The following is a 25,612-nucleotide window of genomic DNA, read 5'->3' as shown; positions in this document are numbered from 1 at the left end:
AATGAAAAAATAATGATTGTTCATTGCATCAAACCCATGTACGAATAGGAATTAAACTCAAGAAATGATGATGAAGATGTTCGTTTCATGCAAGTAAAACCAAAAGAACAAATTACTGAACTCCCAAACTTACATCACTCGAGTGTTCATATGCCTTAATTAGGACAGAAATATCATCAAGTCGACGGGGAATATCGGCCAATCAAAAAGTGGGAAAGAATGTTGGAAGCATGATGAGAAATATCGTCAGATTCCTCTATCTCTGATGCAAAACAATGATCACAGCCCGCACGGGACTTTTCATTGGATTCCCTCACTCATGTTGGATGAGCCTTCAGACATGTAGACACCCACAAGCTGACACAATACAAAGTGGGAAAAACCCAAAACCTGACACTAATTTTCACCTTTCATCTGCATTAAAAACACCAAAACCTTAACAGGCTTTTGGTTTCCTTAGTGTTTCAAAAACAAAATATTTCACCTCCCATGTCCACCAGTTCTTCCGATGTTTACAGTTCCGCCCCACAAACTTGTCTTGAGTGTGACAAATTCAGAACAACAATGAAGAATATGGGAAGATTTGGTTTCGGTTACGTGAATTTGTATTCATATGAGCTTTCTTGAATCTTTAGATTAATACATAAATATGATATTATGAGTACAATAACACTTGATAGCAAGTACAAATTTACATGGACGGCATCACCGAGCCCAATGAATATATACACTGCAGAAAGAAAATAATTTATGCCCTTGTTCTAGTTCTAAAAGTAGTATGTGGCAAGGCCCTTTTGTGGAAACCTTTTCTTTTCTTTTTTCAGAGTATGGAGTAAAGCTTTAGTGTTTGGTGCAGAGTATGTGATGAGGGGCCCCTTCACTACTTGCAGTTACAATCACCGAATTAGCAGCCTTCGGACTGCCAAAATCGAACAATTCTCGCTGCATTATGTTCATTATAGGCCCCAGTCGTCGAACGGGCTTAGATGGACAACAAGCAACATATTTGTACATCCAAGAACTTCGCATTGGCACGTGCTAAAGTTTATGTTAACATATGCAACTCTTACATACAACGACTTATTCATGAATATTGAGTGGAAACAGAAATACGTTTGTCTGAGTTACGAACTCAGATGAGATGAATCGTGATCCAAAGGTTTACTTGTATGCATGACAAAACTTCGTGTCAAAGTACCTCCACCGTTATCGTACAATATAACGGACTAAATTATCAAAAAAAAAAAAAGTGAAGCTTTGATGGCAGAGAATAGAAATGCACTCTTTCAAACAGCATAAAGTCATTGAGGAATAAAACAGAGAGAAAGCACAAGCCCTGCTACACTTTAGCCTATCAGTAGTATATATCTCCTACACAACCAGAAAACCAGCTCGATCAGCACGATCGGAAAAGGTCTAAAAGCTTCTCCAAATTCCTATCATCACTCAGAAAACTTAGTTCTCACACTCTATTCAAACCAGCAAACAGGATGGCACAAACACTACAAGCTAAAGTGCTGAAGAAATCAAGTCAATCCACCATAGCTGCGATCAAAACTACTAGCTACTTTAGTACATACATATCGATTTTCTTGTTTCTATAGAAGCATATCATTAGTCAAACCGGAATACTGCAAAGAGCAAAGTTAAAGAACAGCTCTATATCTGGAGGAGCAAAAAATGAAATTGAAGTTCTCCTGGAAGAACAGCTAGTTACCATCCGCCTCTTCTTTGGAGCTGGCGGGCAGGTTTTAATCTCCGGTATACGAAACCTCTGAGCCTTGGGGGTGGAACAACCGCTGCTAGAACACATTTCTACATCCTCCAAATCCGTGGAACCACTGCAGGAGGGCTTGACAGGGGAATGGGCAGGGGAAAATGATGAACTTTCTTGATTCCTGTAATTTTGAAGCTGATTCTTGAAAAGGGTCCTCCTTCTTGATGATGATTTTCTTGTGCTTCTTGGCCGTCTTCTACAAGATGGACCCATCATTTGAGGTAAGTGATGATGATGATGATACCAGAATAATGCTGGTTATTTTTGTCAAAAGGTGGAAGGCAGTTTAAGGCGACGTGATCTGAGGTTTTAACGGAAAATCTTTACCAACAGATGAAGCTAAAAACCGAAAGGGCTACGAAAAGTGTGAAACAGAAGTTGCCATTTCTGGGATTACTTTATCAAGCGCACCAGATTTTTGACTGAAAAAAGTAGTAAAAGTTCGAGGTGACAAAGATGACTGGCTGCTAACAAACCCTAAAGATCAACTCCCAGTCGAATTCTTGACGCCTGAATCAAAGGAAAGGACAGTGAAAAACTTGATCAAATCAAAAACTCTAAACAACAAACAGTTCACTATATGATAACGGGCAAAACTGAAGAATGGCAAAACAAGAATGGATTTTTGATCGTTTATGGTAAGCCCGCCATCTGTAGCCACAAAGCAAGATTGTTCTGAACAAGAAAGGGGAGTTGTTTGAGGAATGAAGTTAAAAGAGAAGGGTTTCAGAGGTTTCTGGTAATGGAAGACATTGATTGAACAAGGAGGGAGAGATGGAGAGGGAGGGAGGGTGTTTTTGCCCGTTGAGGTCTTTATATGGAGAGGGAATGATAGGGGCAGTCTGCCCGCTGCCCAATAATGATTAAGGAAGGATGCTTTGGATTATGTATGTTATTAATTGGGCAATAAGATGGGAAATATTCAAACTGGGGAAATGTTTAAATTAATTTAGAGGTCAGTCGTCGGCCATAATTCAAAATATTGGTCCACGTCCCCACTTTCACTTTTACAATTCAAAATTTTGAAGCTCCCACTTTCTTTTCTTCTCTAAATTAAATGCAATTTGGGGATTTCTACTTCTTATTTTTAGGTTTTTCTTTTTCAAATTCTTGATTGGTAAGTTTGGGAGTTTAAATTTCGTCCACGTGTATTTATGTTTATTTATAATAATTTTTTATTTCACTACATCATTTGAATGTATGTAATGAGACAAATTACGCAAACATTATCTCTAAAAGAAAAAGATAAATTACACTGAATTAATTTTAAATTTGAATGTTGAATAATGTAATTGGATGTGTTCATTTTTTCAAAATTGTTCATTTCTAATAAAAAATATATAGGGCAAATCTAATTTAAAAATAGGAGCAATGATTTGATTGAATATTTTGAGCTTGGGGATCTGCTGCCGCCGCCGTCATTTCTCGGGAAATATTTTAGTAGTGCTATGTTTACACTGTCATTGAAACTGCTCTAAATTCTCAAGCAAAATTTTGTTGAAATGATAAAATTACGTAATTTGAAAATTGTTGCTGCCAGTTTCATTATATCAATGTATATTTACTTTAGTAATATGTTTTTCTAATGTATTATTTTATTCAAAGTTATCAATGTATTTGATGTGTTTCTTGATATATGATGCATACATCGAATGGTATAATAAATTGTGTTAATAGAAAATTAAAAAAGAAAAAAAGGCAGCGGTGTGAAATTAATTTTGTGGGAAATATAGTTTGGGATGGATAAATAATATTTGTAAGGGAGCAAATTCTTCTCGTTTGCTGTGGGACTTTCAATTGCATATTATATTATATGTGCAAGGGAGTAGTCATCCTGGTTTACTCCTTTCCGTTCAAATTTCACATGCATGTCATATTTATTCCAATAAACTAGCAGGGCTCTACACCAAACCCTGGATCTAGACACAGACTGCTTTTCAAGAACCACATACAAATTAAAAGGGGAAACAGAAAGAAAAATGCAGCAAGAACTTACTAAGAAAAAGAGTTTACATATCAAAGAACCCTTGAGCATGTCTTGTGTAAAACATCTCAGAGTTAACCTTTTTCCATCAACTCTCAACAAAACAGTAGTTTCATGTTAAGACTAGAACAGTTTCTAACAAAGGGCAACCAAGAAACAGCGGTGTAAATGAATACCGTTTGCCTGTCAAGTGTGAATATTCGAAGTACTATCGCTAATTTCTCAACTATCAATGTTTTCCGGTTACATGACTGAAAAAGAGTTCTGCTGACAACCTAAAGCTGAAGAAGCACTGGTTTCCTAAATCCTGCGTTGCTACCAATGTTTAAGTTCTAACAAGAAGATCAGGGCAGATAACATCACCGTCCCCTTGAGGCTGCTTCATTCAACTCTTCTGGTGATGATGCGAACAGCTCTATGTAACGACTCCCAAGTGTCATTCTATCCTTGGCAAGTGCTTCTTTTGCATCTTCTGCACTAGCAAACTCCACAAAAGCTTCTCCTGTGGGACGTCCCTCAAAATTATAGGTGATGTGGATCGATTCTTCTGATAGAGTAAAGTTCTTAAAGAAATCGATTATATCATCCTTGCCAGCTGAGAATGGCAATCCCCTCATCCGCAATACAGTTGTAGGTTCAGTTGCATCCTTCCCCTCAAATGATTTTGGCATTAACCTGATTAAGAAAGATCATTAACGCCCATTTTAGAGTTCTATGACATTTAACAGGAGTGGCAAAAGTAGATACCTCTAAATGAAACTGCAGAAAAGTTGATATAACAACTTCAACAATAAATCAGCCACAACACACCAAATTCTTTTCTGCACATAATACATGAATGATTTGGAGAATGCCAAAAGGGATATTTCTAAGAGCCTCTTGCACATGTACACGTATGCAGGATTAGATTTGTACTCAGAGTTCACTGGCATTGAGAAGGTACTAATTAACTCGGACCAAAATAGTAACCTTCGACAATAGAATTGGATAAATTATAGGGTAAATTACAAGGACCTCCCTTGAGTTTTGGCATAAGTATGAATATTCCTCGTTTGGAAAATTACCAATATCCAACCTTGATTTTAACGGCCGTCTAACAATTAGCCCATTTCGTCAGTCTCTGTTAGATTTCCATCCATTTGTTGTGGAGAACTCACTAAAATGCCCTTATGCACTAAAAATTATAATTTTATTTATTTTTTATTTTTTTATCAACTAAGTGGATAATTTGTTATAATTTTGCAAATTTTTTCATCCACTCCGACAGATTTTTTTTTTAAGAAAAAAGAAAAAAACACAACAAGGGCATCGTTGACAATTTTATTCTCCATCCAATGATTACATAATTTTATCAAACATCAGGAGAGTATTTGTAATTTTCAAACAACGAGGTGATATTCGTAATTATATCAAACCTCAGAGGAGGTCGTTGTAATTTCTCTAAATTATATACGCAAGATGGAACAATTTTAATTTTGACAAGTGTAAAATACACTTTGCCCCTCAAAACTATCCTTGATGTAACAATTACCCCTCTAAATTAACAAATACAACACTTATCCCTTGATTGGACAAAAACGTCTCTCATGCCTTGAACAATTATATTATTCTCAATCTATTATAAAGAAAATATATTCAAAAAACCGATATGTGATTACTCATTTTTATCTAAAAGAATAAATAGTCGGTAACTTAATTTTATACCAAATTAATAAAATCTTTTCATGATTCTCAGCCATTATATTTTACTTTATTATAATTAAAAGATACATTTTCCATTCAAATATGTTCCTCACATACAAATATTCAGAGCCTCCCACCCCACTTCAAAAATTAAAGAAATTTACATCGAGATGCACCCAACAAGAAATAATAGTAGATTCTACCAGCAATATCCTTATAGCAAACATAATTGCATATATATATATATATATATATTTCAAGAGCTTCAGGACCACAGTCCTTAGCTACTGCTGATTACAGTTATTTGAACATAAGAAATGACCGCATATGTACAGTTACAAAATCTGATGCAAATTTCACAAGTGGGTGGGCGTGCGTGAGGGGGAAGGGGGGATGCAAGACATAGAAGGGCAAGAACAGAATATATATATATGGTATACCCTAACAGTATAAGACAAACTTTATGTGAGTTCATGTACTAGAAAGATACACAAGAGACAACAATGACCGAATGCCATCCAGAGCTACAATATAGAATAATAGAATGCAAGGGTAGGAGATAGTTACCGCCCCCTTGAAGCTGCTTCTTCCAACTCCTCACGTGATGCAGGGAAAAGTTCTATATAACGGTATCCCAGGGTCATCCTGTCCTTAGACATTGCATCTCTTGAATCTTCAGGAGTTGCAAACTCTACAAATGCTTCCCCAGCTGGTCTTCCCTCAGAATTAGCTATTAAATGAACTTTGTCTTCGGAAAGTGCAAAATCCTTGAAGAAGTTTATAATTTCCTCCTTGCTAGCAGAAAATGGCAACCCCCTCAACCGCAACACCCCTTTAAATTCTGACAAGTCCCTCTCAGCAGAAGATCTTGCCCTTGAGGCAGCACGACGAGGCGACCCAGCAGGAGCCTCCAAAATTTCATTTGCTATGGCCTTATAGTATTCATCTTTTCTGCTTCGGAAAACCTCAACATATCTCCTACCAATGTTTTGCCTGTTCCTCTGTAGGGCAAAATCAATCTGAAGAGGATATCCCAAAACACAATAAGCTTCTCCTGTAGGCTTGCCACCCTTATGCACAAACAGGATATCAACAACATCCAGACCATGAAAGAAGTCAACAATTTCAGCCTCTGCACAATCAAATGGGAGGCCTCGAAGTCGGACAACAGGAAAAGGCGGGGGAATATAAGAATATGCAGGTGGTGGAGGAGGTGGAGCATCATACATATAACTTGGGCCAGGAGTACCATAATATGATGACCCCTGGTCCAAGCGCTGCCTTTTGAAACCCATTTCCCTTGCATCATCACTGTCCCTGTATTTACTTCACAGCCAAAAAATAAAAAGGCATTCACCAGGTCAGCAACTAAATTCATTGACCCTCAACACATTTGTGAAAGGAACAGTAGTTCTTACAAGAAAAGGTATTTTAACTCATTTTATAAGTACTTAGTTCAGAATCCTACCCAGTAATCACAGCTTGAGAATACATTTCTTATAGGGATAGTTATTTATTCAAACAATGTCCAAACAACCGGAGACTGTTCAGTAATAGCAAGCTAGCAAAAGAATAATGCATCTTCCTGAAATAAAGAAACTGTAAGGGGGCATTGGTGGTATGTTCCTGAAAACTGGCATTTGAATTTCTGAAGAAACCTTATTCCAAAATTAAATGCAAACTACATCCAACTCCAATTCCTTAAGCAATTCCTGCTGCCAAGAGCAACTCGAGGGAATATAAGGAATTAATAAAATTAATTTTTGATTCAAAATAACTAAACTAAAGAAAAATCAAATCTGCAGCTGCTACATTCATACCCACACCAGTCTCGCCAATAACAAGAAAAATTAAGGAATAAAAGAAATGCGAAAACAGATTAATCCCATTTCAACAAATCAATTAAAGGGAGTGTGACTGATTTAAAAAAGAAAGTGATCCCAAAAAAATCTTCTGCAGGATAAGGATACAAATGGTAGAAGAATTTCGAACAAAATAACCTGAACCTGAGAATAAAATTAAACCGGGAATCCGAACATGAATTGCGGAAGCAAAAACGTTTGTAGAAATAGAGAGTTTTTCCAGCTTCTTACCCTCTGTAGAACATTGTCACCACTTGCTGAAGAAAAATCTTTCAAGGGATTTTTGCTAACAAAATCGGGTGATATCAGGCAAAAATATCCTCGTCTGTGACTGAGTGTGTGAACGAGTGAAGTCGGAGAGGGAAGAGCTGAAATCCCCTTTTCAGGAGAAACGGCGTCGTCCTCACGTGCTTGCTTATTGAACTTCTTTCTTCTCTCGTTCTGTTTCCTTCTCTGATCCTTTTTCTTTTTTGGACCTTTTCTTTCAGAGAAAGTGATCACTGTATACTTAAATTAATTAGCTACATACGTGAAAAATTCAGGTCCCCCCCAACCCCCCCCACCCCACACCAAAAAAAAAAAAAAAAAAGACAAAAAAAGCAAGAAATTATGCCAAGAAAGTTTGTAGCATATTTGGTTTTATAGGTTAAAAAATTATAACATTTGTTATTGGAAATGCTATCATTCTTTTAGGATAAACTGCATAACACCTCCTCTGATTTTGTGAGATAACGTGAAATTTTATGTGTTAATTTAATAAATAAAAAACACTATATATTTTATAAAATATAGCAGAAAAAATCTTCTTTGTTAAAAACAAATGAAGAGTCGCTCAAACTCGTCTTTTGTGCGATTGGGCTTCATTTTTTGCTTTTTTTATGGTTACTTTAAGTATGTAAATGTCTATTTTGCCCATTTCTTTCATATCTAAATTCATTTTAAATTGATTTAATTATATATACATTATTATATATTTAATTAATTTAAATTATTTATTGAGCTCAAATGTATTACCATAAATTATATTTATTATGAAATATATTAATTTAAATATGAAAACAACTAAATAGTATATAAAATTTTTAAAAATTAAAACTGTTAATTTAAAAAATACAATACAAATTTAATATTCTAAAATTATCTTTAAATTAAGAATTCATATGAAATATAATTTAAATAAAAAAAACACCTAAACAGTATATAAAATTTTTAAAAATTAAAATTTTAAATTTAACATAATACATATACTAAAATTATTCTAAATTAAAAATTCATATGAAATATAAAAATTACTTACAATAATTATATATTATTAATTAAATTAAATTATTATTAGTTGAAATATATTTCAATAAGTTTTATTCTTTATAAAATATACTAATCAAGCACCAAAACACCAATAAATTATATTAATTATTTTAAATTATATTATTTCAAATATTTTTAGTTTTAAAATTTTCTTCTTCTTCTTCGTCGCGGCCCAGGTGATGGGGCGACGTCGTCCAAGATTTGGCCGCCGCCCCCTTTTGGCGTTCACTAGGTTGCTCCCTTTTTGCAGGGTGACCTGATAGTCGCCCTCTGTGTTGTCGCCCAAACTATTCTGGGCAGCAGCAGCAGCGGCGATAGCCCCGTGCCCACATAAGCGGCAATCGTCGCAGCCCATTATATATATGTATATATAATTATATATATAAATAAATAAATATATTTTTGAAATATTTAAAATTTGGACCGTACATTTTTCATAATTAAGATTAATGATTGATATAAGGAGGGTATAACAGACAATATAGGATAAAATTTAACACCATTAAACTTACTTAATGGAATGGGAGAGTATGCAATATTTTGAAAAATACAAAGGGTTTTTGCTTATTTTTTTAACACATGGGGCTTTTAGCTAAACTTTATAAATACATGAGGAATTTTATGCAATTTATCCACTCTTTTATTTCTGTGGGACTAAACGTGCTACAATATTTATCTTATAGAGCCAAAAATGCTACAACTTTTTATTTTATGAGACAAAATGTACTAAGTTCATAAAAAAATCTATCCCACCCCACCCCCCATCAGATTCTTCAAACCGTGAAATTTTCACAAAAATGCATCAGAAAAGAGAGTTCATCTTACAAGAGTCCGTTGCTTGGTAATCTGCTGAGAAGTGGGAAAATCTTGCCGGGTAATTTCTGAAAGTGTTACATTAACGACCTTTGAATTGAGAATCAAATGTATAGAACTGTCTTTTTGCATTTTTATGATGTGTTGAGTGTAATATTAGGGGTTTACGAAAACTTATGCCACTCCTGCCTATTTATAACTACAAATTTGAAAGGTGTATTTATAATTTTGCAAGTAATTGAGGGTGTGCACATTTAAATATAACCTCAAGTGTTAAATTTTACCTTCTTTGGAAAGACAAAATTATCATTACAGTTCATCATGGAATCAAATCGTTTCTCTTAATTAGTAGCACATTAATCTTCAGTGATTATATATAAAAAAATGAAATCGGTGTATCATTGAACCATTCCGTCCTGTGCGCTTGCTCGCTTGATTTGCAGAATCCTCTGCCAACTTATACGAAGACCACAAAATTCCATAACATCCCCCAAATAGCAGCCGTAGTATTGTCTCTATGGGAAACTTGAATTCCTCGGTGTAAGGTACAAACAGCATAACATCGAACACGGATGCATTATTCTAGCAGTGAAAGAGCTTATATGATAAACGAACCAGTTTAACATACACACCAGCATAAATAGAGGTCATCACGTGATTGTGCAGATGTCTGCCATAGTTTTAAAGATTGAATCAGAGTTTCAACTCCTCATACCTTGCATATCCAGCAGAATAGTTAACTTGAAGGGCAAGTAGCTAAGAAAGTTTTGATGCATGGTGCTAAACACTGCAGCCTCATGACGCAAAGCTTCTCACAAGACATCAAAACAAATTCTATAATTCTGTTTAACTAATATGCAGATGGATAGAAATCGTAAAATAGAAAAACATGTTGGGGTCTCAAAGCCTCAGTGGTGCATATTATAACATAGGCTCCTGCACATGGCTAACCCTACACTGTATGACTAATCAAACCTCGAACAGTCCACTGCATAATCGAACATGTTGCGCCTCCCTCCTGCCTTCACTCTGAGCCATGCATAACCGATGCCAAAGTTCAAAGATAACTTTCTCCAATTACACTGGGAGCAAAAAACAAGTCTACTTTGATAACTAATGATAACAACAAAAATCATCTTATCACTTTCTCTTATAGTTTCTTGTCAACGTATCCTAATGAAAGTGAAGAGGGGAATTGTAGCGTCGTAGACAAAGAACCCTTACTTTGTAATGGGAGGGCCTTTGTGTCTCCAACATACCATGGATTTGCTAAACCAGATAATGCCAAGTTTGAGACAGAAGACTTGTTGGTGGTAACAGCTCGAGGAATGTAGCAGCCCATGGGAAATGGGTTCATCACTTTGGAATAGTCACATTCAGGATTTTCACATCTTGGTACGGCTTGTCTGCCTTGTCCGTCTTTACTTTCTCTATAGCCTGTTAAGGTGAACACTAGTGAGGTTCCAGAACAAAATGTGTTCTATACAAGTGGACCGCTAGGTATGAAAGTTGCTCACATCTCATGCAAAAATACTAACGCTCCACAAAAATGTTCGCTATGTTTGTTTTCATTTTCAAATTATCTCTGAGACGAGTCAAAACATACTCAATGTTTGTCATCATTTAAAAACACCTTATTTAGGTGTTTTAAACTGTTTTAGCATAAATACATACGTATATATATACACATACATTTATATAAATATATATAAAAAAGACATGATTTGACTATGAATTGACAATGAATAGTAATTTTTGTCTCCCAAAATACAACATTAAACATACAATACTTATTTTAAATTATCTTAAAAAACAAATCCAAACATACATACTATCTCTAACACACACTTATTTATCTTTGTTTTTCTCTCTCTATCTCCATAAAACACAACAAAACACTTAAAAAATAAATCCAAACATTACGGTTAATTCTTGCAGGAATACAAGATTACAGATTCCAACTCAAAAAAAAGACAATATGAGGGGTTATGCTAAAAGACGGTAGGAAATTATCCCATGTAAAAAAGTTCATCTATTTGAGTATGTTTGTTATCCCATGTAACACCCTGCACAAGAGTACATGATAACAGAAAAATGTTTAAAGATGAACATATTTAACTGCAGATGTACCTGTACTACATCCATTCCTTTTACAACTCTGCCAAAAACTGTATGTTTGTTGTCCAACCATGGAGTGGCAACAGTTGTAATGAAAAATTGCGAGCCATTGGTATTTGGCCCAGCATTAGCCATTGAGACTGTGAAGGGCCTGTCATGCCGCAAACTGCAGGAATAGCAGAATCATATTATGAAAACACTGGACCTTAGAAAGGTCAATGCAAAGAGGCAATACAGCAAGTTGTACAGGGAAAAATTTCTTATTCAGTACTAGCTCTTCAATCCTATTTGCAAATATTGTAATTAAGCTTAATTATAAGTTAAGCCACTGTCCCAATTCTACGACCTAGACAAAAGTGCTAACCCTATCATATATTCTCAACCACCACTCTTGAGGCTTCTACAGATTAACAGAACTCACTGCAAAGCCATAAAGTAGTGGAAGGCATGGAAAGATATTACAATGATGAGCTTGTTAGTTACGCTAAAAAACAATGGGGCAACATTGCTATAGATCCAACTTTTAGGCACCTCTCGAGGACCTCAGGAAACAATGTGTTTGGAGATGGAAAATATAGACGTATTGTGTGTATCATAAGCACATTAGACCACTACCACCAAAGCTGAATTACACAAGCCAGGCCATAAAATATATCTGTCAGTTCCAGCTATTTTAAGGAGATCAAAACCTCTGAGACACAGACGCAAGACAGACATAATAAGCTTATACAAAGCAATATCTTATTAGTGCAACCTCAGCATACTAAGGACTTGTACAGAAACCATATGTACCTCTTATGGAACTCATCTTCAAATTCCCTTCCCCAAATAGATTGTCCACCAGTGCCATCTCCAAGAGGGTCTCCTGTCTGGATCATAAAACCTTTGATGACCCGATGGAAGATCAGATTGTCATAATAACCATTCCTGCAATGTGTTGTGAAGTTCTCAACTGTTCTTGGACATTCTTCAGGATACAGCCGCATGTGAATATCACCCATGGTAGTGTGTAAGATCTGAAAAATGAGAAATAGATGCATCACTGCTAGCAAATACATATTTTAGGAAAATGCATTAAGAATACCACCCCAGTCATCGAACAAAAGCATTTAACTGTAACATAAGACTTTGCTGGTTAATTTGCATTTGCAGTAAAAATAATATAGGCACAAGGGGAAAAAAAGGAATACCACTCACCACATTATCTGGGAGAGATGTCGTTACAGCTTTTCCAATATCCGATACAGCCAAGAGCTCATCAGCAGGTGGTTTTTCATTAAACACATCTCTGCCCTTAGTTGCATCTTCAGGTTCCTCAGGTTCTCTCCGACTAAAAAACAGTAGCCATTTGCTTTAGGTTTTTGAAGCCAAAAAAATTTATCTTATTTTAAAATGACCAAAATGAATGCTCAAGCTTAATATAATAGAATCAGGCCTTTTTCGCTCCTTGGTGAAGCCAAAAGGAAATCTTATTCAAAAGACGATAATGAATAGTCAAGCGTACTATCATGGGTTCAGGCTTTCTTCACCAAGCTATTTGACTTTGTGGTGTTCTTCTAATGTAGATTACCAAGGATGACTTATTTATAAACTGTTTGCAACTTTTCTTGTATAGAGAAGCAAATATGTTCTAGCATAATATGCTGGTCTATGCAATGATGCAACATGAGAGCTGGGTGGTTGTCACCCCAAGACTGCTTTATGAATTCTGGAATGCAAAACTATTAGCATGATAAAACTACCAAATTCAATTGCTAGGATAGGAATAGATGCAGCCCATGAATTAATACCTGAATAAGTAAATTCTATGCTTCTTGAAAGCACAACACAAGAGCGTAGGATCTATCAGAGGCTCTTTGCTTTCATTGACATTTGCCGCTGCAGCAGGAATTTTTCGTACTTTTTTACTGCTTCGATCACCTTGATACAAGGCAATTCTTAAGAATCTATCATTGTTTTCCACCTTTCCTAGGATCCGGGCGACTTTATTGGTATGTAGATTTACAACCTAAATACACAACAGCAGAGAGATATATGAATATATATGTAAATGAAAGACTTTATACTGTAGATTGTTGATGAAAAGAATACAAAGTTACAAGATCTCATCATACTAAACAAGCATAAAAGATTAACAACACTTTTCACACCAAGGAGACATTTTATATCTTACTTTAATTCCAAGAAGGGTGGGATATATAAGGAAGTTGGAGCTTTCATCAAAGACAGCATTAGGTTGGGGCGCATTTTCTGTTTTCTCAATTTCTTTTTCTACAGCCATTCGTCGTCCAAAATCAATAGCTTCAAGCCTGTATAGAGGAACATCACTCCTCTGAAGATCTTGGGCAACCTAAAGTAGGAGATGGATAATTAGCATGTGCTATACCTCAAAGAACATACTTAAAGTAGCAGGATTAAGGATATAACTATAACCTCGAGAGATTCATCATAAACACGCCTCAATTTTCCGGTTCTGAACCAAAATACACGTATTCTTCGATCAGGAGATGTGATAGAAAATTGCTTCCCGTCTGGACTCACCTAAAAAATAGTTGCAATAGGAGCGGCTTGCAAGTCAAAATAAAGACAACTTAAGATTGAAAAATAAACTTTAGCAACTGAAAGTCTATTCTTGATACCATCACATAACTGAGATATTCCAATGGCAGAATTACCCACCCGCCTCCCCCAAAAAAAAGATAACTATATTACCTCAATGGCAGAAACCATAGTCTTGCACTTTACAATTGTGAAAAGGTCTGTATCACTTTTAAGTCTAAAAGTAACCCTGCGTGCAAAATATATGAAGAAATTAATACAGAGACAGATAAGCAGGCAGCGAGAACGATATAACAATTTAAGGATAAGCAATCCAGAGACTCTGATAAATTCCAACAGTTCAATTATCTACAATATAAAAGACAAATTACACAGTAACTAACAAATAAAGGGCTAATTTGGGCAGTGGTTCTAGTACATGACACTAACAGGAGATATCAGGACTTAACAGACTCTGGTAAACTATATAACATCATTTCAACATAGTTCAAAAGATAAAATACAGAAGAAATTATGATAAGAATGACTAATATGTGCATGTTCATATCCATCTTATCCAAACATAGAGCTAGTCACTAGGAGAGAACTGACATAAGTTTCAAAAAAAAAAAGGACTTACCCAGTACCGGGGAACTGAAGTGAAGCAGGATCCCAGTACTCAATGATTCCCTTGTCGTCTGCAGAAATCACAGTATCGTATTCATGGTTGTACTTCATACATTTTATTGGACCCAGGTGTATCTGCATAAAAAATATTGGACATAATTTTCTATCTTAAAACCAATCATTAGAAAGCAACCATACAGTTCCGCTTCACATTGTAATTAGTACAGGAAGATACCTGTCTAGATATTATGGATTCATTTGAACCAGATCGAGCATCATATACATGAACAAAGGAAGAGTTGCGATCACTAACAGCTAGTTTCGCCTTTACATCCCCTTGTTTGTATACCCATTCAACACAACCAGGCACAAAAGGAAGGCGTATCATAGCCATCATATCATAGTTAAATACATCATATATTTTCACTGAGCGGTCATTCGAAATTGTACAACAAAGCGCCCCATCTATACTAACCTGCAAGATAAAGACAATAGGGTAATGATTATTGGGTCAAAAATAAATGAGAGCAAATATCCAATATGAGACAAATGAAAAAAATCATCATATTAAGTGCAGACAAATTTAGGTGGTCAAATCCAAAAAAGGGTGAAGGAGTGAGGATTAAAGAGCAGTCCAACTATAGCTCAGGAGATGTTTTCAAATGCCACTCATACAAAGAGCTCATAAAAAATATTTCAATAAGAATACCAGAGTTAAAAGCTTGAAAAACATCAAGATCCAATAGTAACATCTTAGCAAAGCATGCAAAGAGTGGAACTCACTGCTAGGCCTTCAATTGGACCTAGATGGGACCTGAAATGTTTTGCAAACTCTATGCCAACTGCCTTCTTCTTCCAAAACTTTAAATGACCTGTAAAAGGACCATTAAATGAAAGCTTTATATGGTGGTGAGACCATAACTTCACCAACTACTTATTCACTGTAAAATAATCACCAACAAAAGTTAAAACAGTTTACAATATAACCTATAATATGAACCAAGCTCCCAGAATAGACAACGTAGCAGTATCATTTCGACAAAATTATTCACACACTAAATATGTAAGTGCTTGAGAAAAACAGCTCAATTGTACTTAAATTAGAGCAATTGTAGCAGCCAATTAGACCAACATCAAAACTATTCCTTATTTCCCCTAGGAGTAACTCCAGGAGGCAGAGCCAACATCAAAAGCTTTAAGACGTAAGAAACACATACACTTTAGGGAAGCCAAGAATGTTAAAATCCATTGATGGTGTAGTTCAGTACTAATGGCCTATTTGACAAGGCACCCTAATGCGTGTTTTGTCTAAAAGCAGACTTCTACATCGTGTATGGTAGCAAAACCGTGACAGGGCTTGGGTCATGTTAATGCCTTATCAATTTGTCATAGAATGATAGAAACTACCAAGGAGTATGGCACTCTACCCCAGACACAAAGCTTTGTACATTTTCATTTTCACTTTTCACTTTCCACTTTCCACATTTTCTATGGACATGTAAATATGTAGAGATAGATATATGGTTATATAAACACACATATATAAAGATATAACATATATATATATATCAATTATTAACTTGATAAAATACCATTAGATATATTTAATAATACATTGATGTGTCACATTACCAATATAAACATATTTTCTTTTCCACACACAAAACAATAGAAAACGAAGACGTAACATGCCACTTGGAGACTGGAATATGGTAATGACAATGACATTAAATGCTAGCAATGGTTCTCCATCACTATTAAAGATGCTCTCTCTTAAAATTTTTTCATAGCATATATTCCTTAATCAACTACTCAGCTTTTGGTTAGAGCCAATCATTTCTAAAAGTTTATCATCCTTAGTAATGAGTCTACTGTCTCACAAACTCAAGATGTGCAATCTGATAAAAGGATTTTGCTTGCATATTGCTTTTTGAATCTATACTTTTGACAAGGTTGCAAAAACTAGAACTCTACTACACAATTATACAGATTACTCAAATTCTAAAACTCTGTAGCTAAAAAACAATTCCTACAAATGTCTCGCCAACTGGTACTAAGTAAATTTTAGGCCATTATTGCACAAAATAGTTGGCAAAAGTCTCAGTTCTGCATGAAAGTGTGAACAAGGTAGAGTGGGCAGGGCAGTGTTTCCTTTATACATAACCGGACTTGATATATCATCCAGGGTAATAATGACAGTTAGTTAATGTGTGAGAACATGTGAGTAACCTGATTTGCTCTGCAGAACCTCTGCCAAATTCAAGGTAACGAAGGCTTAAATTCATATGTATGCCCCTAAATATGCCAAAAGCTCCATAGATTGAATAAGTTTGGAGAGTTATTGTAAAACTGCTTTCCCAGGTATAATGAGGTTTGTCCAGGATCTCACACTACTTTTCTGAAGTTCTATAATTTTTCAGTCTAGCTTTATTATATGAAGGCATATATTCTTTTATACTAGCTTTATCAAATGATGGCACTTCATGAGTGTGAAGCCATAAATTTCCTATTTTCATCCTTACTATAAGAAAGATGATCAGAAAGAATTTTTTTTTCCGTTTAGTTGCTTTCCAATCAATCTCTTCTCATTTTTTCAAGAAGTAAACAAGAATTTCTATACATTTACATCCTGACAGTTGTCTGTCATTGCCTAGAACTTGAAAGACAATTGCATAAGAGGCTCGTAGTGATACATCCTAAAGAGTAAGGTCACAGCAAATTTACGACCAGGAGAAATGTTAAAAGCTAAGACAAACTTAAGATAGCAACAGCTACCAAATGCAAATTACTAATTTAAGCAACTTTAATTTGTGCCAAAAAAAAAAAAAGGGAAAAGGAGGCTTGCTCATACCATCCGCACTCCCAGATATGAAAAAATCAGCAGTCGACACTGCTACATGCGTAACCACATCGCGGTGCATGTAACTCTTCTCGTACCTGCATTGAAATCGAATATCACAATCAAATTTACGGCAGCACAAATTTCTGTTCACTTCACTTCAATTTTCCAAATCCCCAAAACCCTAAACCCCAAAAGGCACAAACGGAATGTGCAAAAGAAGCACGTACATGTTAGCGGAGGGGAGGGAATCGAGGTACGCCTGTTCGAACTGCAGAGGACGTTTAGGCCGACGGCGAGGAGCCGGGCCGGGCCCAACCATCGGCTCTTCGTCCTCGACGGCGACTGGGTTTCCGTTGTCTATCTGAGCTGCTTCCATATTCTTCTTCGACGGAGTTACTCTCGCTTTTCCCCTTCTTTGTTCATAAGTTTTTGGGCTGATTTAGGAACCCACAAATCTTTTTGAACTCAAACTTCAATTATGCGTTTGTTGCTGCTTTCAACACTTCTATCATATTAGAGTAATTTTCTTTAACGGCTCACATATAACTTGAAATATATAATGCATGACATTTTAAAAAATTACTTCATTGTGTATGGGACATGAACATCATTTGGACATGTGGCGGACGTGGCATTTTCGGACTAATGTGTTCGATATATTTTTAACATTTTTGTTTTTTATGATTTTAAAAATTTTGAGCTTTTTCAAAAGAAAAAAATGGACTCACAAAAAAGAAAAAAGATTAATTCACTTGTTTTATACTAAAACTTTTGAAATGAAATTATTAAAAATCTAAGAGACGGCCGGTGATTAGAAATTTTTTATTGTATACTTATTAAAATAAATTAATTATGTATATTTTTTAGACCATGTATTTTGGTTAAAAATATAGATGTAAGACATGCTTATTTTATATCTTATCTTGATATTTTTTATATTTCTTATTTTAATTTTATGAAAATTGAGAATATATATTGGAAAATTATATTATATATAGTTATGTCAATGTCATGTTATGTCCTAATTTTTTGAATTTTTTTGTGTTGTCGTGTCCGTGTCGTGTCATTCCGTATCACCGTGTCCGTGTCGTGTCATTCCGTATCACCGTGTCCGTGTCTACGCATCATAGCTTCAAATAGTAGTGCTTTTGGATTGTTTAATATCAATTTATTTATAATTTCCCCTTTTAAAAAAAGCAATTTTTAATTTCCATTAATAAAAAATCCAAAATAAGTTTTTTTAAAAAAAAATAGTTATCGTTGCACTCGATTTCTGCAAGCAAATAAAAAATCTTGCTGTGAGATGATAAGAAAAAAAACACTTGTAAAATTGATAAATTATAATAAATATAGAGAAGTAAGTGGGAAAAAAATGTGTAGTAGTGTTAAGAGAAAAAAAATATAACTGTGAGATTATTAAGAAAGTAGCTAAGTCATCGCTAGACGGAAGGCAATGTTGAAGCCCAATCTTTTCCTGTATGCTCCTAACCAGCTTTTTTCGCAATCGAACCAACATCGTCTTCGTCAACTTTGTCTGGCTCAAGATCAGACTTTGCATGGCATTTTCTCATGATATGAACTTAAATCTGATAAATCAAGCCATAACGGTTTTCTAGAGTGTTAGATTGCGTCTTCATGTACGTCTTGGTGATTCCTCTTCCTAAACGTTAGATTTTTGGGGCCCTTAAAGATTCTCCAGGAAAGGACTCCGTAACATCTATCTCAAAAAATTCAAGGATAGGCTTCCATTCTAGAAACGGTAGCTTCCGGCCTCCTTTGGTGAGAAGTTCCCTTCCCTTTTCTAAAATGACTGATTGGTCTGCTCAGCAAAGGTACAAAGTAGACTACAGTTTGGTTGACCCTATTCTTCCCATTCAGGTTGGGTTGACCTGAGTCTTTAAAAAATATACAAGTATTGAAAGAGTGAAATCTGGGGACAACGGTAAGCATGAGGAATGGGACCTCTAAACCGCCCTACTAAATAAGTTCGCAAGCAAATGACATGCCGAACACCTACCTTTCCAGAAAGGCAAGGACTCTTTAATGGAATTGACGATGCGTTCCATCCGGTAGCCGACGAGGCCCTTTTCCCTAAATATCTTGGAAAGCGCAGAAGACATGTTTGAAACTCATTCGGATTTATCTAAACTAAAAAAGCTCAAGATCCACAGACTTTCCTCACCCCCTTCTCATTCAAAGTTGGGCCATACACTCCTACCACATTCAGGGGTAAACATATTAGTAAAAGGCTTGATCTTTGGGTTCTGTCACTTGAAGAATGAAAAAAAAAAAGGCTCGGTCGTAGTCGTCAGAATGAACTTGATAACAATGACCAGTCATTAGTTAAGTTGGCTTGGCTTATGCTTCCTTCCCTCAGGACAAAGACCCCCTCCTTGACAATAGGGGTAGTGCCACGTCACTTCGGCTTAGAGTTGGCTTCAACTGCTAAGCTGCTTAGGCTTGGTGTACCAGAAAAATGCATATTCTAAATAGTGAAAGTGGTATCTTTCTTTCAAATTGTTTTATTTAGGATGGAGTCCTTGCTTAGCTAAGCTAACGACTGCCCCACTGTCTCCGACATGGACCCTGTGAAATTGAATTCTCCATGAAGACGCGGAGTACCAACGATAGACGGTAAGACCCCATGTACCTTAACTATAGCTTCGTAATGACAACCTTGATCGAATGTGTATGATAGGTGGGAGGTGGTGACACACAATGACCAGTACCTAAAATACCACTCTGTCTTCTAAGGAATGCCTAACCACCACACCTATCATCAAGGGGAGGCGGGACACTACGAGGTGGGTAGTTTATCTGTTGCCTATATAATCGAAGATTGTAATTGACCTGAGAAAGTGCAGTGACAGCAAGTGCTAGCCCAACCTATTCCTGTCTCCTTTCTGGAGAAAACCCTTCTCTTTCTTTGGGAATAAATTGGATATTTCTGGAACTACTAAATCATTTGGTTGTTCGACTTGCCTTCCTCAGGATTAGCTTTCTTGGATGAATGTCGGGGAGTGTGAATGGGGACAGGTCTCCTCATTCTTTGAACTGCCATCCTTTCTCGATCGAATAGCTGAGATTATTCAACAATTAGACATTAGCCCCTCTTATTTTTCAACACTCTTCTATATAGTTGCAAGGAAAGCCTAAACAAAGCATCACTCGTAGTAGAGCATTCACTCTCTCCTGAGCTTGGAATAGAGAGGTTAAGTTAGGTGTCAAGTCGAGCTCAATAACATAGAGCCCATGCTTTAGCATGTGGGTGACCAATACAGATCATCTTTTCCTATGAAAGCATGAGAGGGAAAGGATACTTAGATGCCATTCGATAACCCTTATTGTCCAGAGCAAGGGCACCCAGTCTCAGAAGTTAAGAGTTTCTATCGAAGCCTAAAATGAGTAATCCAGAAGCTCTATCCGTCCATCTATGGAAGATTTCCTCAAATACCTAATCTGCTAGCACTGTGAATTACCTTATACCTATGCAGCAGGTACCGCAGAACCAAGCTCGCTCTCACTACTTATGGATAGACTTGGGTGGAATAATAAGCGAGCCCTACTAGTACAATAGTACATGAAACTAAAGGAACCACTCGGAGTGATCAACACCTCAGGGGTTTAGGGTTCCAAACCTACTGCAACTAGCTCTCTTCTATTTTAAATAAAAAGTAAAGGCCCACTAAAGAGAAGCAAGTGCTATCGCTATTCCTTTCCTCGACCAATAAAGCTTCATTCCGAATCACAAGAGCAATCTCTTTTTTTATGATTTTTTTTTGTTTTCCTAATGGTAATGTAATGCAAGAGGTAGGAATCTGCAGCTATCAAATTAGAAGCTAATGATGCTAGAATGGAAGAAGAAAATCCCTTAGGATGGAAGAATGACTCTAATGCTCTAGAGTCTGATCAATAGTAGAATATACGAAGATGGCAAATATTGAAATTATTAATTTGATCAATTTTTTTAAAGGAAAAAAATAAAATAAAAGTTAAATTTGGTACACCAAAAGGTTTTCTTTTATAATAACTAGCCACTACGGCACGCATTCCCTTCATGCCTATATTCGATAATCTTTTATGTTTTAAAATATATTATATATAAACCAATACATAATATTTCTAAAAAAAAAATAGGAAAGAAAGCAACAAAGAGAAAAAAAAAAAAATCAACTAAGGGTAGACATAATAAGAAAATTGGTATTGCTGTGATCATAAGTGAGATAAAAAAGTCTTTTCTTTTTAATATAATATAAATATATATAAGAACTAACCTAAACTTTGTATTACTTGTATATATATTTAGATATTGAAACATATCCAATATATGTGCAAATGAAAGGGGATGAATATAGTATTTTTAAATTTTAGATTAATAAAATCTTGATGAAATAACTACTTGATGTGTGTTATGATTAAAAATACATGTAATTATAGTCTAAAATATGTCTATAAATATCTCAAAAAGCCAATTATTGGCATGTAATTACTAAAAATACTGAGTTGAAATAAATTTTAATTTATTTATTCAGTATAGAGCTCATATAATTAACATCAATCAGGTAAATTATAACGAACTCTCCTAAATTTGTCATAATTATAAATATTTCTCGTTGTTTAAAAAATTACAAATACCTTTAATATCAATTGCAATCTAATAAATACCTTATCATGACATCCCTAGGTCGTACTTGTTAGACGATTATTAATTTTGAAAATTTATTTTTAAAAAAAATAAATAATGAGAAAATATTTATAATTATGGCAAAGCTCGAACCTATTTTAATTTGTCGCAGTTAACGGATAAAACTGCTCGAGTCTTCGGAATTGCCCAACTTGGGCTGAGTGAGATGCCAGGCTTAAATATTGGGTAAATATATTAATGGGCTGAAAATACTTCAGGACCAAAGTTGGGTTTAGGCCCATTCACCTACAAGAGAGATTGCTAATATTCTTTATATGTTAATTGTTCAAATATTTAATTTTTTTTCAAAATTATTTATTTAATTGCTTGAATAATAATAATGGGCTGATTTACAATCTCCACGACAAGGAAGGAACAGATAGATTAGGACCGTTAAATTAATGATGATGATGATGATGATGATGGGGTGATTGCCGAGAAATGCGACATATATGGTGGCCAGGACTCCAACGCGAGAATAATATCGCCATCCATTTCTTTGGCAGTAAATGTTCTCCCATCTCTCTTTTTCACGATGTATATATTGAAAATGATATATTACCACATTGTTATTTCAATCATATACTCTATTTTTTTTTATTATTTAAAAAATAAAATTCTATCATAAAGCATTGTCAAAAAATTAAATGATATAAAATTTGTAATGCTAGTCGTCTCCTCTTTACTTCTCGTTAGAGAGTCGTACCACAAAAATAAAAAATAAAAGACTTGAGAATTAAATAAAAGTATTTTTATATAATACAATTTTATATGAAAGGTAGAAAAATACAAGTCTTATATAAATTTTAAGAGTTTTATGCATTTTACCCCTGTAATTGTATGTGAACAAATTATCCTCTATTTTTTAAAATAAATACGATTTAGCCCTTGACACGATTTCATGTAATACAAAATTTTTTAATTATAAACTTACACTTATAACTGATAGATCAATGATCTGAATTTTATTTAATTAAAATAAACAGTGTAGATTTTATTTAATAGAGTTGTAGGATGAATTAGCTAATTAACAAGCATCTAATTAAACCCCCACATTATTCCGGGAAATAAACAAATCACGTGGTGGGAAAATCTTCTTTACGCTAGAGGACGCACCTTTGGCGACAGAATTTATGCACAAAAAGTTAACCTCAAATCTCATTTGTCAATTATGTCTTAATTTAATGATTAAAACTGAGATCTCATTCATCAAATATGTAAATATCTATCTCACTTTATATAAATTTATTATTATTTATTTATTTTTATTATTTATATTGATTAAATTCATACGTGTTATTTAATTTATTGAAATATCGATCTAATTATATAATTTTTTTAAAAAAATCCCTCTGGTTCAATTTCGGTCACAAAATCAAGCTAAGTACTCATAAATGAGTTTAATTATTAACTCTGACATAGCTTGTAGTTGTGGTCATCCATTTTCCCATCTGTTATGCGGGTCCAAGCGTTCAATGATGAAAAATTAGGCTAAAATGCATAAAAATTCCTGTATTTTACACAGTCAGCTAAAAAATTTTCTTTGTTTTAAAAATTGATTTAAAACAATTCTTGTGTTTTCTTAAACTTAACTCAATCATTCATCTCCATTAAATTTAATTAATAACGTTAAATTTTTAACAAAATAACAGCCTTACTTCATATATATTATTTTTTATTTTAATAAACGTTGGATCTATATTGATTATATCACAACCATTAAATCTAATAAATTAATCTTAATCGTTGAATTTTAAATTTATAAAAAAAATTAAGAATTCAAATTTTATTCATAAAATATATATTATAAAAAATTATTATTAAAAAAACAAAATTAACACCCAGTCCCCAATCACCGCCACCCCCCTCCCCAATCACCGAACCCCCACCCACTACCCCCTTCCCCCGCCTCCGCTCTTCCCTGCAGATGGCGGCGACATCACGTTGCCCAGATCAAGAAAGGGGGCGGCAACGATTCGTCGCCCATGGTCGCTGTCGCCGTCGCCCCCAAATTTGGGTGACGCAATGATTAAAAAAAGGGCGACAACCAATTTTTTTTTTCTTTTTTAAATTTTTTAATTAATTGTAATTATATTAATTAAATATATTTTAGTTAATTAAAATTAATTTTATTTAATCATAATAATTAAATATAAATATTAGTTAATTAAAAATAATTTTAAGTAATTATAATAATTATTATACTTAAATATATATTGTAATAAATTAAAAATAATTTTAGATTTAACAATTATAGTTTTAAAATTCAATTTTAAAACTACAAATTATTTGAATTTAAATATAATTTAATTTAATATTTCAATTTAAATTATAAAATTCAAAAAAACGATATACTTTTTTATATTTTTAAGTAAATATATTTAAAAATTATTTTATTTTTTAGATAGATAAAAAACAAAAAAAATTACTCAAAATAAGTAAAAAATGTACATGTAAAATATATAAATATCATAAGGGCCTTTTAGTAAAAAACACCCAAAAAATGGGTCAAAACAGTTAAAAAAATCCACAAACGCACAAGGAGCGCATGTAATGCACCTTCCGTTAATTACTAACTGAAGGCATTTTTGTTGAGTTTCACAAAATATAGAGGGGTTTTTAACTTATTTAAAAAATACAAGGAGGTTTTTAGTTATTTCAACAAAACGTATGAGATAAAATACATTTTAGCCGAAAAATTTGCGTTTGCCTGCTTCATATTAGGTGAAAGTGAAACGAAAGTGACAGTAATACCCGACTTATAATACAATGACTAATACAATTGTATAAGTCATGATGAGTTTAAGTATAATTAACCATTAAATTATATATTTTTTTTAAATATGTTTTAAAATTATACTTACATTTCTCTGGAAATTTCTTGATTTATACTTGACCCCATTTCGTTATGGTTTCGAAGAGAAATGTTGACGTAAGTAAAAAAAAAACACATAAATTTTCAATTTTGCTCCTCATTTAACATTCTCATGTATATTTTTGTACTTATAAAAGGGTAAATATAGTATAAACATTCCTGAAATGAGGTTAACATCATTATATTTTTTTTCTTCATAAATACAAAATTATTACATGAAAACATTAAACAAGGGGTAAATTAGAAATTTACGCAATTTTGTTTTGCTAACATTAGTATTTTTCGTCTAAATTCTAATAAAAGAGGGATAGGTATAAACAGTGAATTTTCAGAGGGAATGTAAATGTAATTTCAAAACTTCTCTGAAGAAAGTATAATTTCGTATTTTTAGAGGATGTCTAGTGTAATTAGTCCTAAAAAAATTGATGTCAATTTGATATAAAAAATACTAAAATGTCCTTAAATATTGTGAAGATATTCAAATATATATGATAAGTGATC

General features: G+C 34.2%; 2 protein-coding genes across 4 annotated transcripts; both read right to left on the bottom strand.

The window, feature by feature from the left end:
• Positions 1-3,769: 3,769 nt before the first annotated feature.
• Positions 3,770-7,844, bottom strand: LOC105170802 (uncharacterized). 2 transcript variants are annotated; one of them, XM_011091720.3, is made up of 3 exons: positions 7,538-7,844; positions 6,012-6,761; positions 3,770-4,436 (listed from the first exon to the last, which is right to left on the bottom strand). In XM_011091720.3, the coding sequence occupies exons 1-3, from the start codon at positions 7,549-7,551 to the stop codon at positions 4,121-4,123; spliced, it is 1,080 nt and encodes a 359-aa protein (XP_011090022.1). In that variant the 5' UTR covers positions 7,552-7,844; the 3' UTR covers positions 3,770-4,120. The 2 variants fall into 2 exon arrangements, with proteins under 2 accessions (XP_011090022.1, XP_011090021.1); XM_011091719.3 differs by having other exon boundaries at positions 6,012-6,770; positions 7,538-7,842.
• A 2,392-nt stretch (positions 7,845-10,236) lies between these two features.
• Positions 10,237-18,086, bottom strand: CYP71 (cyclophilin71). Of its 2 annotated transcripts, XR_016067464.1 has the most exons (14): positions 17,780-18,086; positions 17,562-17,647; positions 15,494-15,582; positions 14,946-15,185; positions 14,724-14,845; positions 14,258-14,333; positions 13,979-14,086; positions 13,719-13,895; positions 13,336-13,553; positions 12,743-12,875; positions 12,338-12,561; positions 11,558-11,711; positions 10,652-10,864; positions 10,237-10,509 (listed from the first exon to the last, which is right to left on the bottom strand). XR_016067464.1 is itself a non-coding variant. In XM_011091718.3 (13 exons), exons 1-13 carry the CDS (start codon positions 17,926-17,928, stop codon positions 10,784-10,786), a joined length of 1,857 nt encoding a protein of 618 aa, XP_011090020.2. In that variant the 5' UTR covers positions 17,929-18,086; the 3' UTR covers positions 10,237-10,783. The 2 variants fall into 2 exon arrangements, 1 of the variants encoding a protein (XP_011090020.2); XM_011091718.3 differs by having other exon boundaries at positions 10,237-10,864.
• Positions 18,087-25,612: the final 7,526 nt, after the last annotated feature.

This window comes from Sesamum indicum, linkage group LG9, assembly GCF_026168435.1.
Source record: "Sesamum indicum cultivar Baizhima isolate 11 linkage group LG9, ASM2616843v1, whole genome shotgun sequence".
Lineage (NCBI taxonomy): Eukaryota > Viridiplantae > Streptophyta > Magnoliopsida > Lamiales > Pedaliaceae > Sesamum > Sesamum indicum.
This window is presented reverse-complemented; position numbering and strand designations above follow the sequence as displayed.